This window comes from Phycodurus eques, chromosome 6, assembly GCF_024500275.1.
Source record: "Phycodurus eques isolate BA_2022a chromosome 6, UOR_Pequ_1.1, whole genome shotgun sequence".
Taxonomy (NCBI): Eukaryota; Metazoa; Chordata; class Actinopteri; order Syngnathiformes; family Syngnathidae; genus Phycodurus; species Phycodurus eques.
Window position 1 is genome coordinate 647,239 of NC_084530.1, and position 17,751 is coordinate 664,989.

Sequence of the window (17,751 nt, forward strand, 5' to 3'; positions counted from 1 at the left end):
TGGCTCCATTCCATGAATCTTCGCCCTCAGCAATACTATCTGTACCTGGTTATAAAATGTTTAGAAAAGACAGACAGGGTTCTAAGGGAGGAGGTGTTATGATTTATGCCAAGGACACTTTTAATTGTAATGAAATGTTGCAGGTGAGAATGGATTAGAATTTCTTGGACTAACTGTTTCTTTGTCACAACAAAAGTCTTTTATTCTTGTAGTTATTTGTAGGCCTCCCTCATCAAATGCAGATTTTTATGAAAAGCTGGAAATTTTACTGATACAACTCAATCTTGCAAAAGAGGTGATAATAATGGGTGACCTAAATGTTAATTGGGAAGTTAACAAAGTTAGGAACAAATTGAAAAGGGTTATGGATGATATGGATATGACTCAGGTAATTAATGGCCCTATGAGAATTACAAACTACACCCGCACTCAGATTGATCAAGCTTTTACTAATAGGCCAGAAAGGATCTTGAAGCCATACAATTTGCTCACAGGATTGTCTGATCACAATCTTATAATGGTCACAAGAAAATTAAATAAAAAGCTGTTGGATCTATCTCACCCAACACCTATAAAAAATAGACACAAAGGAATGAAGACGCTTGTTTATTTTTGCTCATGAGGAGGACGTATGGGAGTTCAATTTCATTCTCCTATCACGTTCTAAACAATCTCCCCCGTTGCTCCTGAGACATCTTCCTTTCCACCACGGTCAGCAAGCAACCATCAAAATCGTCCATAATACTAATGCAAGCTAAGCAAATAAATGATAACTTCTACAATTTATTTAACATTTCCCTCCTGTTTATCATATATTTGCACAAATTCTCATATCATCTTACAGTCACTTCATTTCGATTTTTAACTGTAGAATCATTTTTATGAAACAAATACATTTACACTCAGAGTAATCTTGTCATACATGAATGTTGTAGTTTAAACATAGTAATCACCTGGATCAGGAAACAAATCAGGTAAAGCAAAATCATCATCATCATCGTCATTATCAACAACCAGTAAAGGATACATCTGCTCCATACGGTTCTCCATGGGGGTAATGGCTGTGGTTATTAATCTACTGATTAAAGCCCGAACAACATCCACACAATGTCAGAAGGGCTGCAAAAACAGCAATTTATTGGTGAAATATATTGGTGAAATTAGGGTTTTGTATTTAGCAAAAACGTCCATCCAGCTGTCCCACAAGGAGGTGTCTACACCAGAGTGGTTCTTCAGCTTGTGATTGAGGGTCCGTAGACCATCGATGGCTCTGGTCAAGCTGCCATCTGAAGCAGTATTGTTTGGAATGTATGTACAACATTGTTCTCCAAACATACCGCAAACACCTCCCTCTCTTGCGAGGAGCATGTCGACAGCTATGCGGTTTTGGAACGTCATTATAGAGGTAGCCTTGAGCTGCTCATGCACAGCTTCCAACCCACTCTGAGTCCAATTTCCTAATCTCTGTACATTGAAGTGGATATAGTTTATCCCATCAACATTTTTATTAATCGTACACCACCAGCATATGAGGGACTCAAATCCTCCTGCAACTTGGTCAGCTAATTTGTATTGATTAGGAACCCCACGAGGAACACCTATGGCGTCGATGTATGCTTTATGTTGGATCATTTTGCCCCTGCCAGGATAAATCTCTTTTTTGTCTATGTTCTAGATTTGACAACAACATTGGTGCTTTTTTTTTGTTACGGGATATATAGGATCCCATGATTTACACCTCTCAGTTGGTATCATTTAGGGTGGGACTTCCCATATACCACATAAACAAAACCAACACCATAGTAGCTAAAGTTGCTACGTAACAACCTATCGAATCTCGTAACCAACGCGAGTGTGCCATTCTGCTGGGATCTCACTCAACGGGTTGGTGTCTTTTTTCTTCACTGACCAGCAAGCGTTTTCAGAATCTTCACATCTGCTCCCGTTCCGTTATCAGACTTTTGCTCACCTTCCCTATTTGAGTACTCAGCTCTCACACTCTAAACAATCTCCCCCGTTGCTCCTGTATTTATTGGAAATAGGGCGGTATCTAAGTTTCAAGACATAACATACTAAGTTACAAGACATAACACACTAAGGGGAGGGTTTCAAGGTGAAGACATGAGACCAACACCCGGCCACATCCTTGGTCAAGGCGCCCTTCTCTGACGTCTTCCAGAAGGCGAGACATCTTCCTTTCCACCACGGTCAGCAAGCAACCATCAAAATCGTCCATAATACTAATGCAAGCTAAGCAAATAAATGATAACTTCTACAATTGATTTAACAAAAGCGCTTCAAATCCTTGGCCACCACTGAATCCTATAGGATACCAAAACATGAACAACCAAATTTCCAAGATTCTATCCAAGAAGTAAACTGGGAGGAATTACTCGCTGGCAAAAAGTTGGATGAGGATTGTTCTAAATTTGCCCAAAAAATACAAACAATTATTATACAATTTACACGGATAATTAAACTAAAAGCTAGAAAGAATGGCCTTCCTTGGTTAAACAAATTTATTCTGAAACTGATGAAAGAAAGAGATCATTCCTTGAAGTTGTCGGTCAAATCAGGATACAATAGACACCAATTTATTTCAATGAGAAATAGGGTAGTGAAAGAAATAAGAAAATCTAAAGCTGACTTTTTCATTACTGCTTTGAATAGTGCAAAGGGAAATTCTAAAATAACCTGGAATTATTTTAAAAAACTATTGGGTGATACACAAAATAACAAAACAAAACTAATGCAAATTAAATTAAATGGAAACATCCTGACGGAACCTCAAGTGATGGCTGATGCTTTTAACAACTATTTCATTGAATCTGTGTCAATAACCTCTGCTATGTTTGCAGTAAAACAAAGGAAGGAATACCCTGCATTGTCTGCAACGCAGTTCTTTACTATTACAAATATTAATGAGACCAAAGTTATCGATTTAATTCATTCACTCAAACCATCTAAGGCAAAGGATGTTTTTGGAATGGTCACGAACATGCTCAAAGATCTTGGTTCAACTCTTGCTATTCCTATTGCCTCAATCATCAATCTTTCAATTTCATCTGGTCACCTTCCAAAGGCCTGGAAATCTGCTATTGTTACCCCTGTCTTTAAATTCGGTGACTCAACTTCTCTGAACTAGAAGCATTCTTCCGGCCATTTCCAAAATTGCAGAAAAATGGGTGTCAGAGCAGATTGTCCATTACTTAAACAGCAGCTCCCCCTCTCTCCACGCCATGCAGTTTGTTTTCAGATCCAAGCATTCCACTGAAATGGCTACATGCCTCTTCATTGAGAAAATAAAATCTTCTCTCGACAAGGGTGGAGTTGTAGGGGCGGTGTTCTTGGACCTCAGTAAGGCTTTCGATACAGTAAATCACTCTGTTCTTCTTACCAAGCTCTCAAAATTTAACTTCTCTCGCAAAGCTGTGAGCTGGATTGAATCATATCTGCATGATCGAACACAATCGCTTAGGCTAACCTCTGGAGTCCCCCAGGGATCAATATTAGGCCCCCCTTTATTTAGTCTTTATATCAACGATTTGCCCATTGTTTGTTCCGAAGCTGAGTGCGTAATGTATGCAGACGACACGGTTTTCCTTGTTCATGGTCGCTCCAAATAGACTGTTGCTGCTAAACTCACTAATACAATGTCCTGTGTCACAACTTGGTTGCAGGACTGCTGTCTACAGCTAAACGTTTCTAAAACTGTAGGCATGTATTTCACTAAAACAAATAGCGTATCACCTGACCCCGACATACATGTTAATGGAGGAAAAAATGCAAATTGTCAGCCAATACAAATATATTGGGTTAATAATAGATTCACAGCTTTCCTTTAAAGCCCATATTGACAAATTGTGTAAAAACATCAAATTAAACCAAAATTTAAAAAATATTTTTTTTGTGCAATTCGAAATGAAATGTCAACAGAAGCCGCAAAAATGTATTGGATTCAATGATTCTTAGTCACTTCAACTATTGCATTACCACTTGGTCCCAGGCTGGTCAGAATGCAAAAAAAACCATTGGAAGTTTTGTACAAACAAGTAATTAAAGTAGATGGATAAATAACCAAGGCACTATCATCCATCCATCCATTTTTGAGCCGCTTCTCCTCACTAGGGTCGCGGGCGTGCTGGAGCCTAACCCAGCTGTCATCGGGGAGGAGTTGGGGTACACCCTGAACTGGTTGCCAGCCAATCGCAGGGCACATAGAAACAAACAATCATTCGCACTCACAGTCATGCCTACGGGCAATTTAGAGTCTCCAATTAATGCATGTTTTTGGGATGTGGGAGGAAACCGGAGTGCCCGGAGAAAACCCACGCAGGCACGGGGAGAACATGCAAACTCCACACAGGTGGGGCCGGGGATTTAACCCGGGTCCTCAGAACTGTGAGGCTGACGCTCTAACCAGTCGGCCACCGTGCAGCCAGGCACTATCATCACAGTGCAATTTAGTCTTTTAAACAGGGACAGTCTTCACATATTTGCAGATTTAAATTTGATTTATAAAGTACTGCATGATTTGGGTCCATCTCCTCTGGCTGAGTTCATCAGTCAAAGAAACAGCTCTGAGCGTGTCACTCGAGGCTCTGTCAGAGGTGACTGTATCATTCCTTTGCTCAGGAGCACTTTCAGTAAGTCAGCCTGGTCAGTGAGGAGCGCTGGTGAGTGGAAGGAGGTTAAACTGCTTACAACATACAAGGCCTTCACAAAAAAAAAACTGAAAATGTGGCTAGTTAACACCTATACCTGCCAACACTAAAAGACAAGTATGTTATGATGAATTTTTGTTATGATCAATTGATTTGTGGTTTTATTCTCTCTTAATAGTATAGTAAGTCTTTGATTATGTATCCTGTATTATTTTGTCTTGTAGATGTGTTTTACTGCTTTTTTACATCATGGCCAGGGGACTACAGATGAAAACTAGCCTTCTGGCTAATTCTGGCTTTTTTAACCATGTGTACTTCATGTGTTTTATGAAATTGCATTGTACCCTTTCAAATAAACTGATTAAAAAAAATAAAATATAAATATATATTTTTTTTAACTTTCCCTTTTCACAACATCGTTGACCGCAAACTGCACAGGCAAAGTCTTTCTCTCCTGTGTGTATTTTCATGTGTTGTTTCAAATTGCTCTGAAAAGCAAATATTTCCCCACACTGAGAACATTTCCATCGTTTGTTTTCAATGTGACATGTCATATACCTTCACACTGTCCATCATCATCATCAGTGTGAGGAGGGTATGATGTTGTGTCATCACAATCTGACAGTGGAGCTAAGAGCCCGACTGCTTGTGATCCTCCATAGTGGTGTCCATCACCTTCTGTTGTTATGTGTTGATTTGAGCTGCTGCTTGGAGGCTCCGCCCCTCTGCTCTCCTCACTTTGACCGTCATCTTCACTCTTCAAAGGGACACCAGTCGATGGAAACTTGGTGGTGTCCTCTTGTTCATGTTTGATGTGGGGGTGCTCTTCTGCATCCTCTTTTTTAATGGGAGTGGGCTGCAATTTCTTTTCCTCTTTGATGCGGTGGACCTCTTCGTCCTCCACTTCCTCTTTAATGTGAGGGGGCTGTGGCTCCTGCCCCTCAGTACGAATATCTTCAGTGATGTCTGCAAGACACAAGACAAACACACGTGGTTTGGTCAAGTCAATTCTCATGTTTGACTTAAATGTTGTGTATTATGGTTTACAATCCTACTCAAGATTATTAGGAGAGTCGGATGAGTGAAAGGTTTATTGGAAATCATATATTATAGGCAGGTCAACAACAACAATAAAATGTGAACAGGTGCAAAATAATAACATGCATGAAACAACAAGTATGAATAATAATAATACAGTGGACCCCTGTATTCTCGCGGTTTGGCATTTGCAAATTCATCTATTTGTGGATTTTTTAAAAAACTTTTAATTCACCATATACTATGATTGAATGTCATATTTCCATCCATTTTCCACACCACTTATCCCCACAACGGTCACGAGCAAGCTGGAGCCTCTCCCAGCTGACTCTCGGCGAGAGGCCGGGTACATCCTGAACTGGTCACCAGCCAATCGCAGGGCACATAGAAGCAAACAACCATTTGCACCCACATTCACACCTAAGGGCAATTTAGAGTCTTCAATCAAACGACCATGCATGTTTTTGGGATGTGGGAGGAAATTCAATTCAATTCAATGGGGAAGCCCCCTTTTTTTAAAAACCTCTAAAAATCGTGCACACACTTTTTCAACCAAATCATCTAAGTTGAGTAAAACTGCAGCCTTGCTCACAACCCTTTTATATTTATATGAATAAATGTAAATGATAAAAATTGGTCACAGCATTGGATGTTTACAATGTTATATTGAATTTAACGTCACACAGTACCTGTAAATAAACCGAGTACAAGTGAGAGAGAGAAGTGAACCAACCTGCTCAACAGCACAATGAGAGGCTGCAGAATGAAAACAGCGTCCAGTTGTTGACGTTGTGGCCTGTTATCTTCTTTTGGTCCCCCAAAGGTCTTCCTCGTAGTCTGGTGTCCTTCTTGCACACATTTTTGCAACACTTTCCATGAGCGGAAAACAGAATGCACATTCATTCAAGAAGCTGCTATCGACAACAACTCACGGCAGGCTGAAGGACAGGACTCCACACACAGACTCTCAGACTTGAGCCCACGCTTGTGTCCCTTTGCTCCTTTGTCCTTTCAGCTTTGCTGACATCACAACAGCCAATCACCAGGCACAAAAACACTCAACATCAATGGACATCCATAATCTTAATGTCGCAATAATCAAAGTAAAATAATAATATCATAAAAAAGTACCAGAATCATCGAACAGAACCCATTCCGCATCTTCTTAACCTTTCAGTACGATCAAAGGAATTCCCACAAATGTGGAAAATGGCAACTAGAGGCCCATTGCCATCCTTCTACTTGTCTCCAAAGTGCTTGAAAACTTTATTGCTGAGCAACTAACGCTCACCCTATCGACCTCCTTGTATTTTTTCGACCTTCTAATTAACCTCCTGCGTAGAAGTGATCATAATTAGCACTCATGCTAAAACACTGAAAGCAATGCATCTGGTTCATTCAATGTTTTTCGTGACATACATATCAAATAAATTAATTCTACTGTATCCTAAGTCCAATTTTTCCTCCCAACACAAAGCAAAACAAATCAACCGACTGGTAATTACAATAACTCGTTCATAAATTAGGACATTCTTGAGTCAAAGTTCCGCTGAATGGTAAACGTGGATCAATGCTTGTGAACGTGTTTCGTCCTCGCAGGCCCTGATGGCTCACCGCTGCTTCAAAGGCACCTCCACGTCAACATGGTGGACATCTTGGATGCCGCCATCAATGGAAGTGAGTCAGTCAAGTCCACTCGTCATGCCAGTGCATCATCATCATTTTGTGCGTACGCACCTTTTCTACATGAGGCCCCTGGAGTGGTCTCGTGCAAGATTCTCAACTGGTGGGTCGGGACCCAAAAGTGGGTCTTGGATTCATAATGGGTGAGTCGTGCACAAATAGGAAACAAATATAGGGGGTCCTTGGTTTATGACTGTAGCGCCATATATCTCATATATGAACATAGTTTTTCACTCCATAAATATTTGATTTGGACTAACAAGGACATTTTGTATTAGCGCAAATCTCTCTTTTTTGGAATATTGGCTTCAGAACAACATCATATGTGTCAGGTGTGGGAAGTAGCTGAACCCAAGAGCAGGCGGGGACTGATGTAAAATGATGAACAGGTGGCAGGCAGTGGACAGAACAGGGGGCTGGCAGGAATGGCGTGAGTCAGGAACACTGGGAACGAGGAGACAAGAGTTAACAAGGGAACAAGGAATTGGGTAGCTTACATGAGTCTGGTGGGCCGTGGTCCCACTAGGATAGGCTGCAATACTTTGGCGAGGATTTCCGGGAACAAGCAGGCTTAAATGTAGGTGGTGATGAGGGTTGATTGGAGGCAGGTGCGTGGCTTGAGGAGAAGATGAAACAGAGAGGGGAGGTTAGGGAGAGGACGAGAGGGCGCCATCCATCCTCCAAAACGGTACTGCAAGGCAGTACATGACAATATGGGTAGATCAATGATTTAATATTGAAGGGATTTTGTTCACATATGATGAGTTTCTTAGAAAATAATTTATCCCTGTAACTCCTGGAGACTATGCGCAAGTGTTTGGGGCCATCCCCTCTGGTGGATGATTTTCAAAAGCCAACAAAGACTTGATACTCACAAACTTTCTCATTTATCTTCAATAGACACCACTGTAGGGAGGGTATGTTTATCTAATCGTCCAGCAAATAATAACAGACATATAAGAACCATGTTCCAGAAAGATATTACAACATTGCCTTATGTTATTCCATATTGGAATAGGTTTGTGGATGATATAGCATGGAAAAAGGTCTGGCTCCTACCAAATAGACATCTAATTAGGAACAATGTTAGAGAATCATCTTTTAAGCTTATCCATAAATTATATCCAGCTAAATGTTATATCCATCCCATCCATCCATTTTCTGAGCCGCTTCTCCTCACTAGGGTCGTGGGCACGCTGGGGTCCATCCCAGCTATCATCGGGCAGGAGGCGGGGTACAGCCCGTACTGGTTGCCAGCCAATCGCAGGGCACATACAAACAAACAACCATTCGCACTCACATTCACACCTACAGGCAATTTAGAGTTGTCAATTAACCTACCATGCATGTTTTTGGGGTGTGGGAGGAAACCGGAGTGCCCGGAGAAAACCCACGTGGGCACGGGGAGAACATGCAAACTCCACACAGGCGGGGCCGGGGATTGAACCCCAGATCTCAGAACTGTGAGGCTGACGCTCTAACCAGTCGACCACCGTGCCCACTATATATGGCATGACATAAAATGAATTGGGAATGGTGTAATTTCTATAAGAATGGGTGCCGTAGTATGTGGTTCAGTTATTGGCCCAGGGCTAAACCATATCAGGAGTTAAGTTTTTCAAGTATTTGGAGTCACCGAAGAACTGGCCGATTGGTAATTAATATTCTACATGAATGCTACACTATAAATGTCCATGAGATGTCACCAGAGTTGATGCACCGAGCCTTATGCTGAGATCAGACTACAGGATTTTAGGCCCAATATTGGCCCGATAAACTACCGCGGTCGATTTCCCAGATCGCTGTCGTCAGGTGTTAATGCTGTGACATTATGTCACCGACAACAAGGGTAAGTTGACTTGTGTGCTTATTTTTACGATTATAATAGCCATTCATTTTTTAAGTTCACCCTCCTAACGTGATTTTACATCGTAGAAGCTATCACCCCCTCAGTACGTTTACTTCCATTTGGCGCATCCATTCGACACGACCACAGCGCCTGTGAGTTGAGAGGTGGCCCTTATTATTCGAGTTTTGAAACTTGAATAATAAACTTTGTTTTATTCATTCAAATTTGCCAGGCTTGTTAACATTTCTCTGCAGTGCGTTGAATTTACATGACATTTTGGGGGCCTGCTTAGTGCCACTTTCAAGGCATTTCAATTATTTTCAATGGGGAAAATGGATTTGAGATACAATTAAATTGAGTCACTCTCACTGTTTGAAGAAGCGTATTTTATTATGGATCACATATACTGTGCACTTTACGGTTTACCGTGAAAAGTCAATGCCTTTTTACAGTCTAGTTCAATCAATCATTCATTTATTTCATAGGGACATCACTAAATTATGGAAAAAAAAGGCATGCATTACTTTGTGTATTCTGGCACCAGTGCTAATTCTCAACATTTGTCCAGAGGAGGCTTTAACAAAAGACAAAGACGACATGAAGATAAATGTGGTGGATAAAATACATGAATATAGATTTTTGTAAATCCGTATGATAGTCATTACTTTGGATATTAAAAATGTACATTTTAAATGATAGCTTCTTGATCACTGCGATTCTCACCAGCACACTTGTGTGTCTTAGCTTGATACTTATAAGAGAATCTTTGGCCACAAACTGAGCAAGGAAAAGGTTTCTCACCAGTGTGCGTTCTTGTGTGTATTTTCAAATCTCCCTTCTGAGTGAATCTTTGACCACAAACTGAGCAGCCAAAAGGTTTCTCACCAGTGTGCGTTCTTGTGTGTATTTTTAAGCTTCCCTTCACAGAGAATCTTTGGCCACAATCTGAGCAGGAAAAGGGTTTCTCACCAGTGTGGATTCTTGTGTGTATTTTTAAACTTCCCTTTTCACAGAATCTTTGACCACAAAGTGTGCAGGAAAAAGGTTTCTCACCACTGTGGGTTCTTGTGTGCATTTTTAAGTGTCCCTTCTGAGTGAATCTTTGACCACAAACTGAGCAGGAAAAGGGTTTCTCTCCAGTGTGGGTTCTTGTGTGTAATTTTAAGCTGTCCTTCACAGAGAATCTTTGACCACAAACTGAGCAGGAAAAAGGTTTCTCTCCAGTGTGGGTTCTTGTGTGTCTTTTTAACTCTCCCTTCTGAGTGAATCTTTGGCCACAAACTGAGCAGCAAAAAGGTTTCTCACCAGTGTGGATAATTGCATGGATTTTTAAGTGTCCCTTCTGAGTGAATCTTTGACCACAAACTGAACAGGGAAAAGGTTTCTCTCCAGTGTGGGTTCTTGTGTGTAATTTTAAGCTGTCCTTCACAGAAAATCTTTGACCACAGACTGAGCAGGAAAAAGGTTTCTCACCAGTGTGGGTTCTTGTGTGTCTGTTTAAAACGCCCTTCTGAGTGAATCTTTGGCCACAAACTGAGCAGGAAAAAGGTCTCTCACCAGTGTGGGTTCTTGTGTGTAATTTTAAGCTTTCATTCACAGAGAATCTTTGACCACAAACTGTGCAGGAAAAAGGTTTCTCACCGATGTGGGATTTTGTGTGTTTTTTTAAATATCCCTTCTGTGTAAATCTTTTACTGCAAACTGAGCAGGCAAAAGGTTTCTCTCCAGTGTGTATTCTCACATGTTGTTTCAAACTACTTATATAAGCAAAGGTTTTCCCACACTGCGAACATTTCCATCGTTTGTTGTCAGTGTGACATATTATAGCACTTTCAGACTGTTTATCATGATGATTTTCATCAGTGTGAGGAGGGTGTGACATGTCGTCACTATCTGATAGTGGAGCTAAGAGGCCGTCTGCTTGTGAGCCTCCACAGTGGTCTCTCTCAGCTTCTGTTCTCATGTGATGAGTTGAGCTGCTGCTTGGAGGCTCCGCCCCTCTGCTCTCCTCACTTTGACCTTCATCTTCACCCTTCAAAGGGACACCAGTCTGTGGAAACTTGGTGATATCCTCCTCTTCCTCCTCTTTTTTAATCAAAATGGGCTCCTCTTCCTCTTTAATGTGAGGGGGCTTTGGCTCCTGCCACTCAGTACGAAGATCTTCAGTGATGTCTGCAAGACACAAGAAGACAAACACACATGGTTTGGTAAATACTTACTCACGTTGTTACTTTGTTGTGTATTATGGTTTAGATTTCTATTTAAGGTTAATGTGAAAGCCAGATGAGTTTGATATATTGGAAATAATAAAATTGGGCAGGTCAAAACAATAAAATGTGAAAAAGTGTAAAATAATGAAGTTCATAAAAACAAGTATCAATAAAAGGTAATACAGTGGACCCCTGCATACTACCGGTTTTGCATTTACAAATTTTTATATGTAGGTTATTTTATGTAACAGTGGCTTCTTGTAAACAAAATTTCAGCCGTAATGAAGTAAATACAAAAAAATGGAGTGCAAAATAATTTTACAGAGCCTCACTGCATTCATTCCAACATCGCCGTTTTAAAATGTTTGTGAGGGATATTGTGCGTGATATAAATTAATGTGTCTCGCATAGATTATTTCTGGATAATTTTACTTGGAGTGGGTTGCTGCAGCAGCCTCGACAGCAAAAAACATTTGTATAAGAAATCTAGGGGTGTATCCCTATTCTGGCCGATAACGGAAGATTGTTAACCTGATGTGCATAAAAAAAAAAAAAAAAAAAATAATGTGCCCAGTGCAGTAACATTGCTCGATCGATTTACTGTACTAGTGGTGGTAGTTGTCATAGTAGCAGTGGTATTAGTAGTAGTCGTGATCGTAGCAATTGAAGTAGTAGTAGCAGTTGAAATTGTAGTGATAGAAGTAGTGGTAATAGTTGTTGTGACATTGGTGGTAGTATTGGTGGTGGCGGTAGGAGTGGTATTGTAGGAGCAATCGAAGCAGTGTCGTAATAGTCGTAGTGATCCAGAAACTTCCCGCTATATTGCAGTTCTATTTTGCTTTTTTAAAATGATTATTGCGCAATTCTTTTCTTATCCCTCTCCTTTTTAAATCGGTTAAGGCAATTGATAGTACAGCTAGTCTCTCCAGGATGCAAACACATTTTTTGTACTGTAGGTTATTAATTTTGATATTTTTGCCACTTTTTTATCCATTGCTCTTTGCCCTCGCTCTCTCTCGCTCAAAATATTCTGTTTAAATGTCTCTGGAACGTAACCCCTGTGATGGAGGGGGGTTTACTGTAGTTGTGTTAGTAGTAGAAGTGGAGAACAAACTTTTTTTTTCTAATCCCTGTAATTACAAGGGACAGAAAGTTGGTTAAAGAGTAAAGAGATGAGGCATAAAGAAAGCAGCGCTACAAGCTTAGTGAGTATGAAATGTCAACCCAAACAAATCATTGTCTCCAGTTATTCAATGAAAATCAATTTTGATTAATGACATCAGCCTGTCACGTAGATGGCGGAAGACGAGAACATTTCCCCGTTGCCTGTATTCAGTCTTGATGGGTATTTTTATACAATAGTGAGTGAAAATGGTGACTGTGAAATTTTTTGCAAGTGTTGTTCAAAAAAATAATAATCGACCGTTGAAATGCTTCCTTGAGGCAAGAAGATATAGCCACTTCCTGCCACACATAACGTGTTACGTCGCTTTATGCCCAAAAATGACAGCCGATGGTCACAAAAATTTATGAGCAAATTCCTATTTATGTCCACATACACCTGTGAAAATATTAAGGCTGGAGCTATCAAATAGTTTTGTATGAGTACTCAAATTATTAAATAACTGGGTATTCAGACAAATGTTTGCTTCGTTAAAAGAGCAATTATGAATACACAATAAATAATTGTAACCCATTTCACTTAAAAATTAACAACCAATAATTTTTCTCTTTAGAAAATCTACTTTTATTAAATTCACACTGGGCAGAAAACCTTTCATTTCTGCAAATATTTGCAGTGAGGCAATTTCAAACAAAGAAATATCTGAAACCAAATCCAGTTTCAACTGCATTTTTTCTTCTTAGCATTTCTTTTAATTATGAAAAAAAATAATAAGGCATTCGTGACGATACATTTATGAGCTTAGACCAGGACTAAAATGATGAAAATGAAAACTGCTCGACAGGAAACACACATCCTGTATTACCTGAACACACTTTTTAACATACTTTGCCACTCGCAATCATTTTTTTCCCACCGACAGTACTTGAAATGAGGATGTTACTGTGTGTCTGTGCGTGTGTGTATGTACAGCCAAAACTACAACTGCTGCTGGCTCCTCGTTGGGCCCGGTTTGGTGGCTGGGGCCCCCCAAGCTCTCCGGGGGGGTGGGGCTCGCTGGGTGGATGGGGTCGGCGGTCTGGTCCCCGTGCCCCTCCCCTTGAGACTGGTCGAGGCACTCCGGTCGTGCTCGGGACCTCTCTGGGTCCTGGGGGGTTGGTGGCGTCCTCCTGGTTAGGTCCAATGCTGGACGGGCTCGCTGACCCCCCCTTGTGGGTGGGGAGAGGGCTGGGCTCACCCTTCCCCGATGTGCCGCCTCAGCAACTCCGTACACCAGTTGACTAACATGGATGTGACATGGTGTTCATTCACTAATAAGTTCGACAGACACGCTATAGGCTTTAATTGCTTAATTGCTTGTGCTGGGATCACGAACACAGGTTATACTAACTGATCAACTCACAGGTTCTTACAGGTGTTTAGACACTAAAAAAGAATCCCACCCCGCCACTTGTCAGTAGCACTGCCTTGCTCATTTTCCCACATTCTGTTCTGGCTTTTTCCATCCTCTCTTATCTTCTCGTCTTGGTTAGTTATTGCATATCCTCACCAGGTGTCCACCCAACTCCAATCTACAAATGACTGCTGTAATGTTACTTGTGTTCAAATATCTAGACTGTCTCACTAACCCGAACCTTCTGCTGTAGTTTTCACCCCTAATCCCCTTGTCCTTCTGTCTGTCCCCTAAAACACTTTTATGTCCAGCTGCATTTCCAATAAACATCAGAATAATTTTCAAAATTAAAAAAATACGCAGAGGAAGTATTTCAAATTCCCCTGTTGCACAACAAAACCATTCCAGCACAAAGGCAAAAAAGATCCACCATTCTGCAAGGCCATACAGCTGAACAGGACAGGTTTTAAAAAATTAAAAAAGGATTGATTGAACGAGTTCACTATACTTGACCGTCGTTTACCGCTGCACTCCGCCACCAAAAGTGCATTCATGCAATTGAACTGAGTGCGCATTTAATATTTTCAGTGCGCATGCGCACCTGGGCACGACTTATGCGCACCCCTGCCTAGAACCAAATAAATAACAGCAGCATCATAAGAAAAACGAATAAACTCTCCCTTATGGCTAATTAAAATTTTAGAGTTAATCATGACTTTACTAGTCATGCAAATACGCAAATGTACTCAATATGTATAGTTCTACTTTTGTATGTATACAGTATCCTATTTCAAAACAGTGTATAATTTTTTGGTTCAAACGCGCTTCAGGTTAAAAGATGCCCCCCTCCCCTAAAAAGTTATAACGTGCACTTGTATCAAGCAAAAAAAAAAAAAAAAAAAAAAGAAAAGTGCTGCTTTATGAACTCCTGCAAAGCAACTACCGTATTTTCACGACCATAAGGCGCACTTAAAAGTCTTACATTTTCTCCAAAACGGACGGGCGGCTTATAATGCGGCACGCCATATGTGTGCACCGAGTTCCAACATCTGTAAATTTTGTTGTGTGACTTTGATGAGCGCTCCCCTTGACTGACTGGGAGCATTTCCCGCCGACACGCTGCTTATATAGAGGAAAGGCGGCCGTGACTGAGGACAGCATGCGGACGTTAAAGGGGGAAGGGTGCGCGTGGAAAAAGGACGCAAAGGCACGCCCCCAGTAGGTATATAGCGCCGGTATATGCATTGTGCAAAACATCGGTTTGGCTAAGGACCCCCGAAAATGGCACCTACGAAGAGACACACTTATGAAGCACAGTTTAAACTGCAAGCTATCAGTTACGCGGAGGAACATGGGAATCGAGCAGCCGCGGGAGTATTCAAGATCAACAAATCCATGGTTCGCAAAAATAACGTGAGTACATTGTTAAATACTTCAATAAAGTACAACCGAACTCAGTTTTGCCCCCGCTGCCTTTTTAAAAACATACGCTAGCATGTTTTAGCGCGCATGCATGCTACCGTATGTTTTAAGCTAGCGTATGGTTTACCATGCCTTTGCCCAATAATACGGTGCGCCTTATGTGTGTATTAAATATAGAAATAGACCCCGCAACTGAGACTGCACCTTTTAATACAGTGCGCCTTATGGCCGTGAAAATACGGTACTTTGCAACCTTTCATGATACCTGGCACGTTTACTCGGAATGGTGAGAAAGATGTAGCCGATTAATACCACTTGCAGGCCAAGAATTTGATGGATGTCAGCTGGTCCACACGTTGTGCACACTGCGGAACAGTGCTAGAGGACTAGAGGCATCTTTTGCACAATTGTCCAAAAAAAAAAAAAAAAAAAAGTACCAGCATTACCAGATAACTATTAACCCTTTATTGCTCAGTGACTGTTTTTTTTTTGTCAATGTCTTTATGTCTCAAAGTGTTCTCTGTCAATTGACTGTCTGTTGTCGTACAAGAGCGGCTCCAGCTACCGGAGTGTGTTTTTTGGACATACTTGGCAAATAAAGAGGATTCTGATTCTGGATTCTGGGCCCGTAAAGAAAAACAGAAATCTCATTCAAGTTAGAATGCATGCAACAAGTGAACCAACCTGCTCCGCGTAACACAGTTCGATGCTGCAGATTGAACGCAGCGTCCAGTAGTTGACGATCCGGCTCGTTCTCCTCTTTTGGGCACCCAAGTTCCTCCTCGTACTCTGGCGTCCTTCTTGCACTCATTTTCACACGACGATCAGAACACTTTCTGCTCTACGTTGGAGGGATGAGAGAGGAAAGTGATAATCGGACATGAGAAACAATTATATGAAGATTAAGATTGGGAAATTGCCGTTACGTGAGTTAAAATGGCAAAGCACCAAAATCAACATCAAGAAAACAGCAGAATGTGTCAATATGCATTGTAAGAAACATGACAAAAAGAAGGCAGCTCATCTGTGTGGGGGGGATTGTTGAAACATAAAAGACATTCTTCAAAAGGTTTCAGATTAAGATAATAATAAGTGATTCAGAAAATATTTTTTTTTGCTACAGGATATTACTTCAGTATCTCAGACAAACAGAGCTAATTGTTAGTGTTTTGATTTGTGTTCTTTTCTTTCCCCACCACATTTAAGTGCTAGTATTAGATATTGCGGTGTAAAGAAGTACCTCACGCTTGATCTCTGCGTGTGTTGCTCACAAGCGCGTCTCTTTGTTAGCAAGCTAAGCTTCAACGTGCACGAGACGACTCCAACCGGGCACGAAGATTGCACGAATGAGGCAATAGTTCACTAAAGTCGTGATCAGGGGCGTCGAGGATTCACAACATTCGGTCCAAATTCAGGAAGATTTGCTGAAGCACGATCGTCCCTCCTCCCGCATGGAGAGAAGGGAAAGGAGATTTACCCACGTTCTTCTTCTTCTTCTTCTTCTTCATCATCTTCTTCTTCTTCGTTGGCGGGTGGCATCAAACGTTCAAGATGCATTACCGCCATCTACTGTGCTGGAGTCTGGGTCACAGTACGGCTTTACATATATGTATTGTACCGGGGTGCAAAATAAATAAATAAAAACCAAATCAATTTTAGCGGTCAGAGCATATTACTCCAATTACACTGGCTTCCAGTCAGCTTTAGAATAGATTTGAAAGTTTTGCTACTGGTCCATAAATCACGAAACGGTTGAGATCCTGAATACATGAATGAAATGCTCATCGAATATAAACCCAGTCAGGCTCTGAGATCGACAGACTCAGGTCAAAATAGTGGAGCACAAGAGTCCAAAGCAAACATGGTGAAGCAGCATTTCGCTATTATGCTGCACACAAACGGAAGAAGTTGTCAACAGAAGTGACGTCAGCCCCAAGTGTGCATGTTTTGGAAGTCCAGGTTAATAACCCCCCCATGCTTTTTAGACCATTTCCACTTTTAAATGATATTTCTTGCACTGTATGCTGTTTTAATTGTATTTTTATTTTTTTCTCTCTTTGTTTTAAATGTTTATGAGCTGTTTTTCCTTGGTTTTTAAATGATTTTAATCATGTAAAGCACATTGTTACCTTCTGTATGAAATGAGCAATATAAATACATTTTCTTTGCTTAGACTTTATTCTCTTTATCGATCCTGTTTCATTTAAAAACTGAAACAAGCCTTTGATCTTAATTTCTTCCGTGTTGAGTACATTTCTAAGATTAAATACTGGAACCCCACTTTTCTTCAGCTCATCTCTGAGCCTCCCTCGACTTATTTCATACCTTTGACAATAACAAATAACACGTTCCACACTCTCCTCCTCCAC

General features: G+C 40.9%; 1 protein-coding gene across 9 annotated transcripts; it reads right to left on the bottom strand.

Moving 5' to 3' along the window:
• Positions 1-606: 606 nt before the first annotated feature.
• LOC133404404 (gastrula zinc finger protein XlCGF57.1-like) lies at positions 607-16,880 on the bottom strand. Of its 9 annotated transcripts, none has more exons than XM_061680268.1 (7): positions 16,623-16,880; positions 16,067-16,223; positions 10,288-11,406; positions 7,927-8,001; positions 6,635-7,829; positions 6,436-6,547; positions 607-5,630 (listed from the first exon to the last, which is right to left on the bottom strand). In XM_061680268.1, exons 2-5 carry the CDS (start codon positions 16,191-16,193, stop codon positions 7,714-7,716), a joined length of 1,437 nt encoding a protein of 478 aa, XP_061536252.1. In that variant the 5' UTR covers positions 16,194-16,223; positions 16,623-16,880; the 3' UTR covers positions 607-5,630; positions 6,436-6,547; positions 6,635-7,713. The 9 variants fall into 9 exon arrangements, with proteins under 9 accessions (XP_061536252.1, XP_061536250.1, XP_061536255.1 ...); XM_061680266.1 differs by having other exon boundaries at positions 6,635-6,722; positions 6,834-8,001; XM_061680271.1 differs by having other exon boundaries at positions 6,635-8,001; positions 10,876-11,406.
• Between the last annotated feature and the right edge of the window lie 871 nt (positions 16,881-17,751).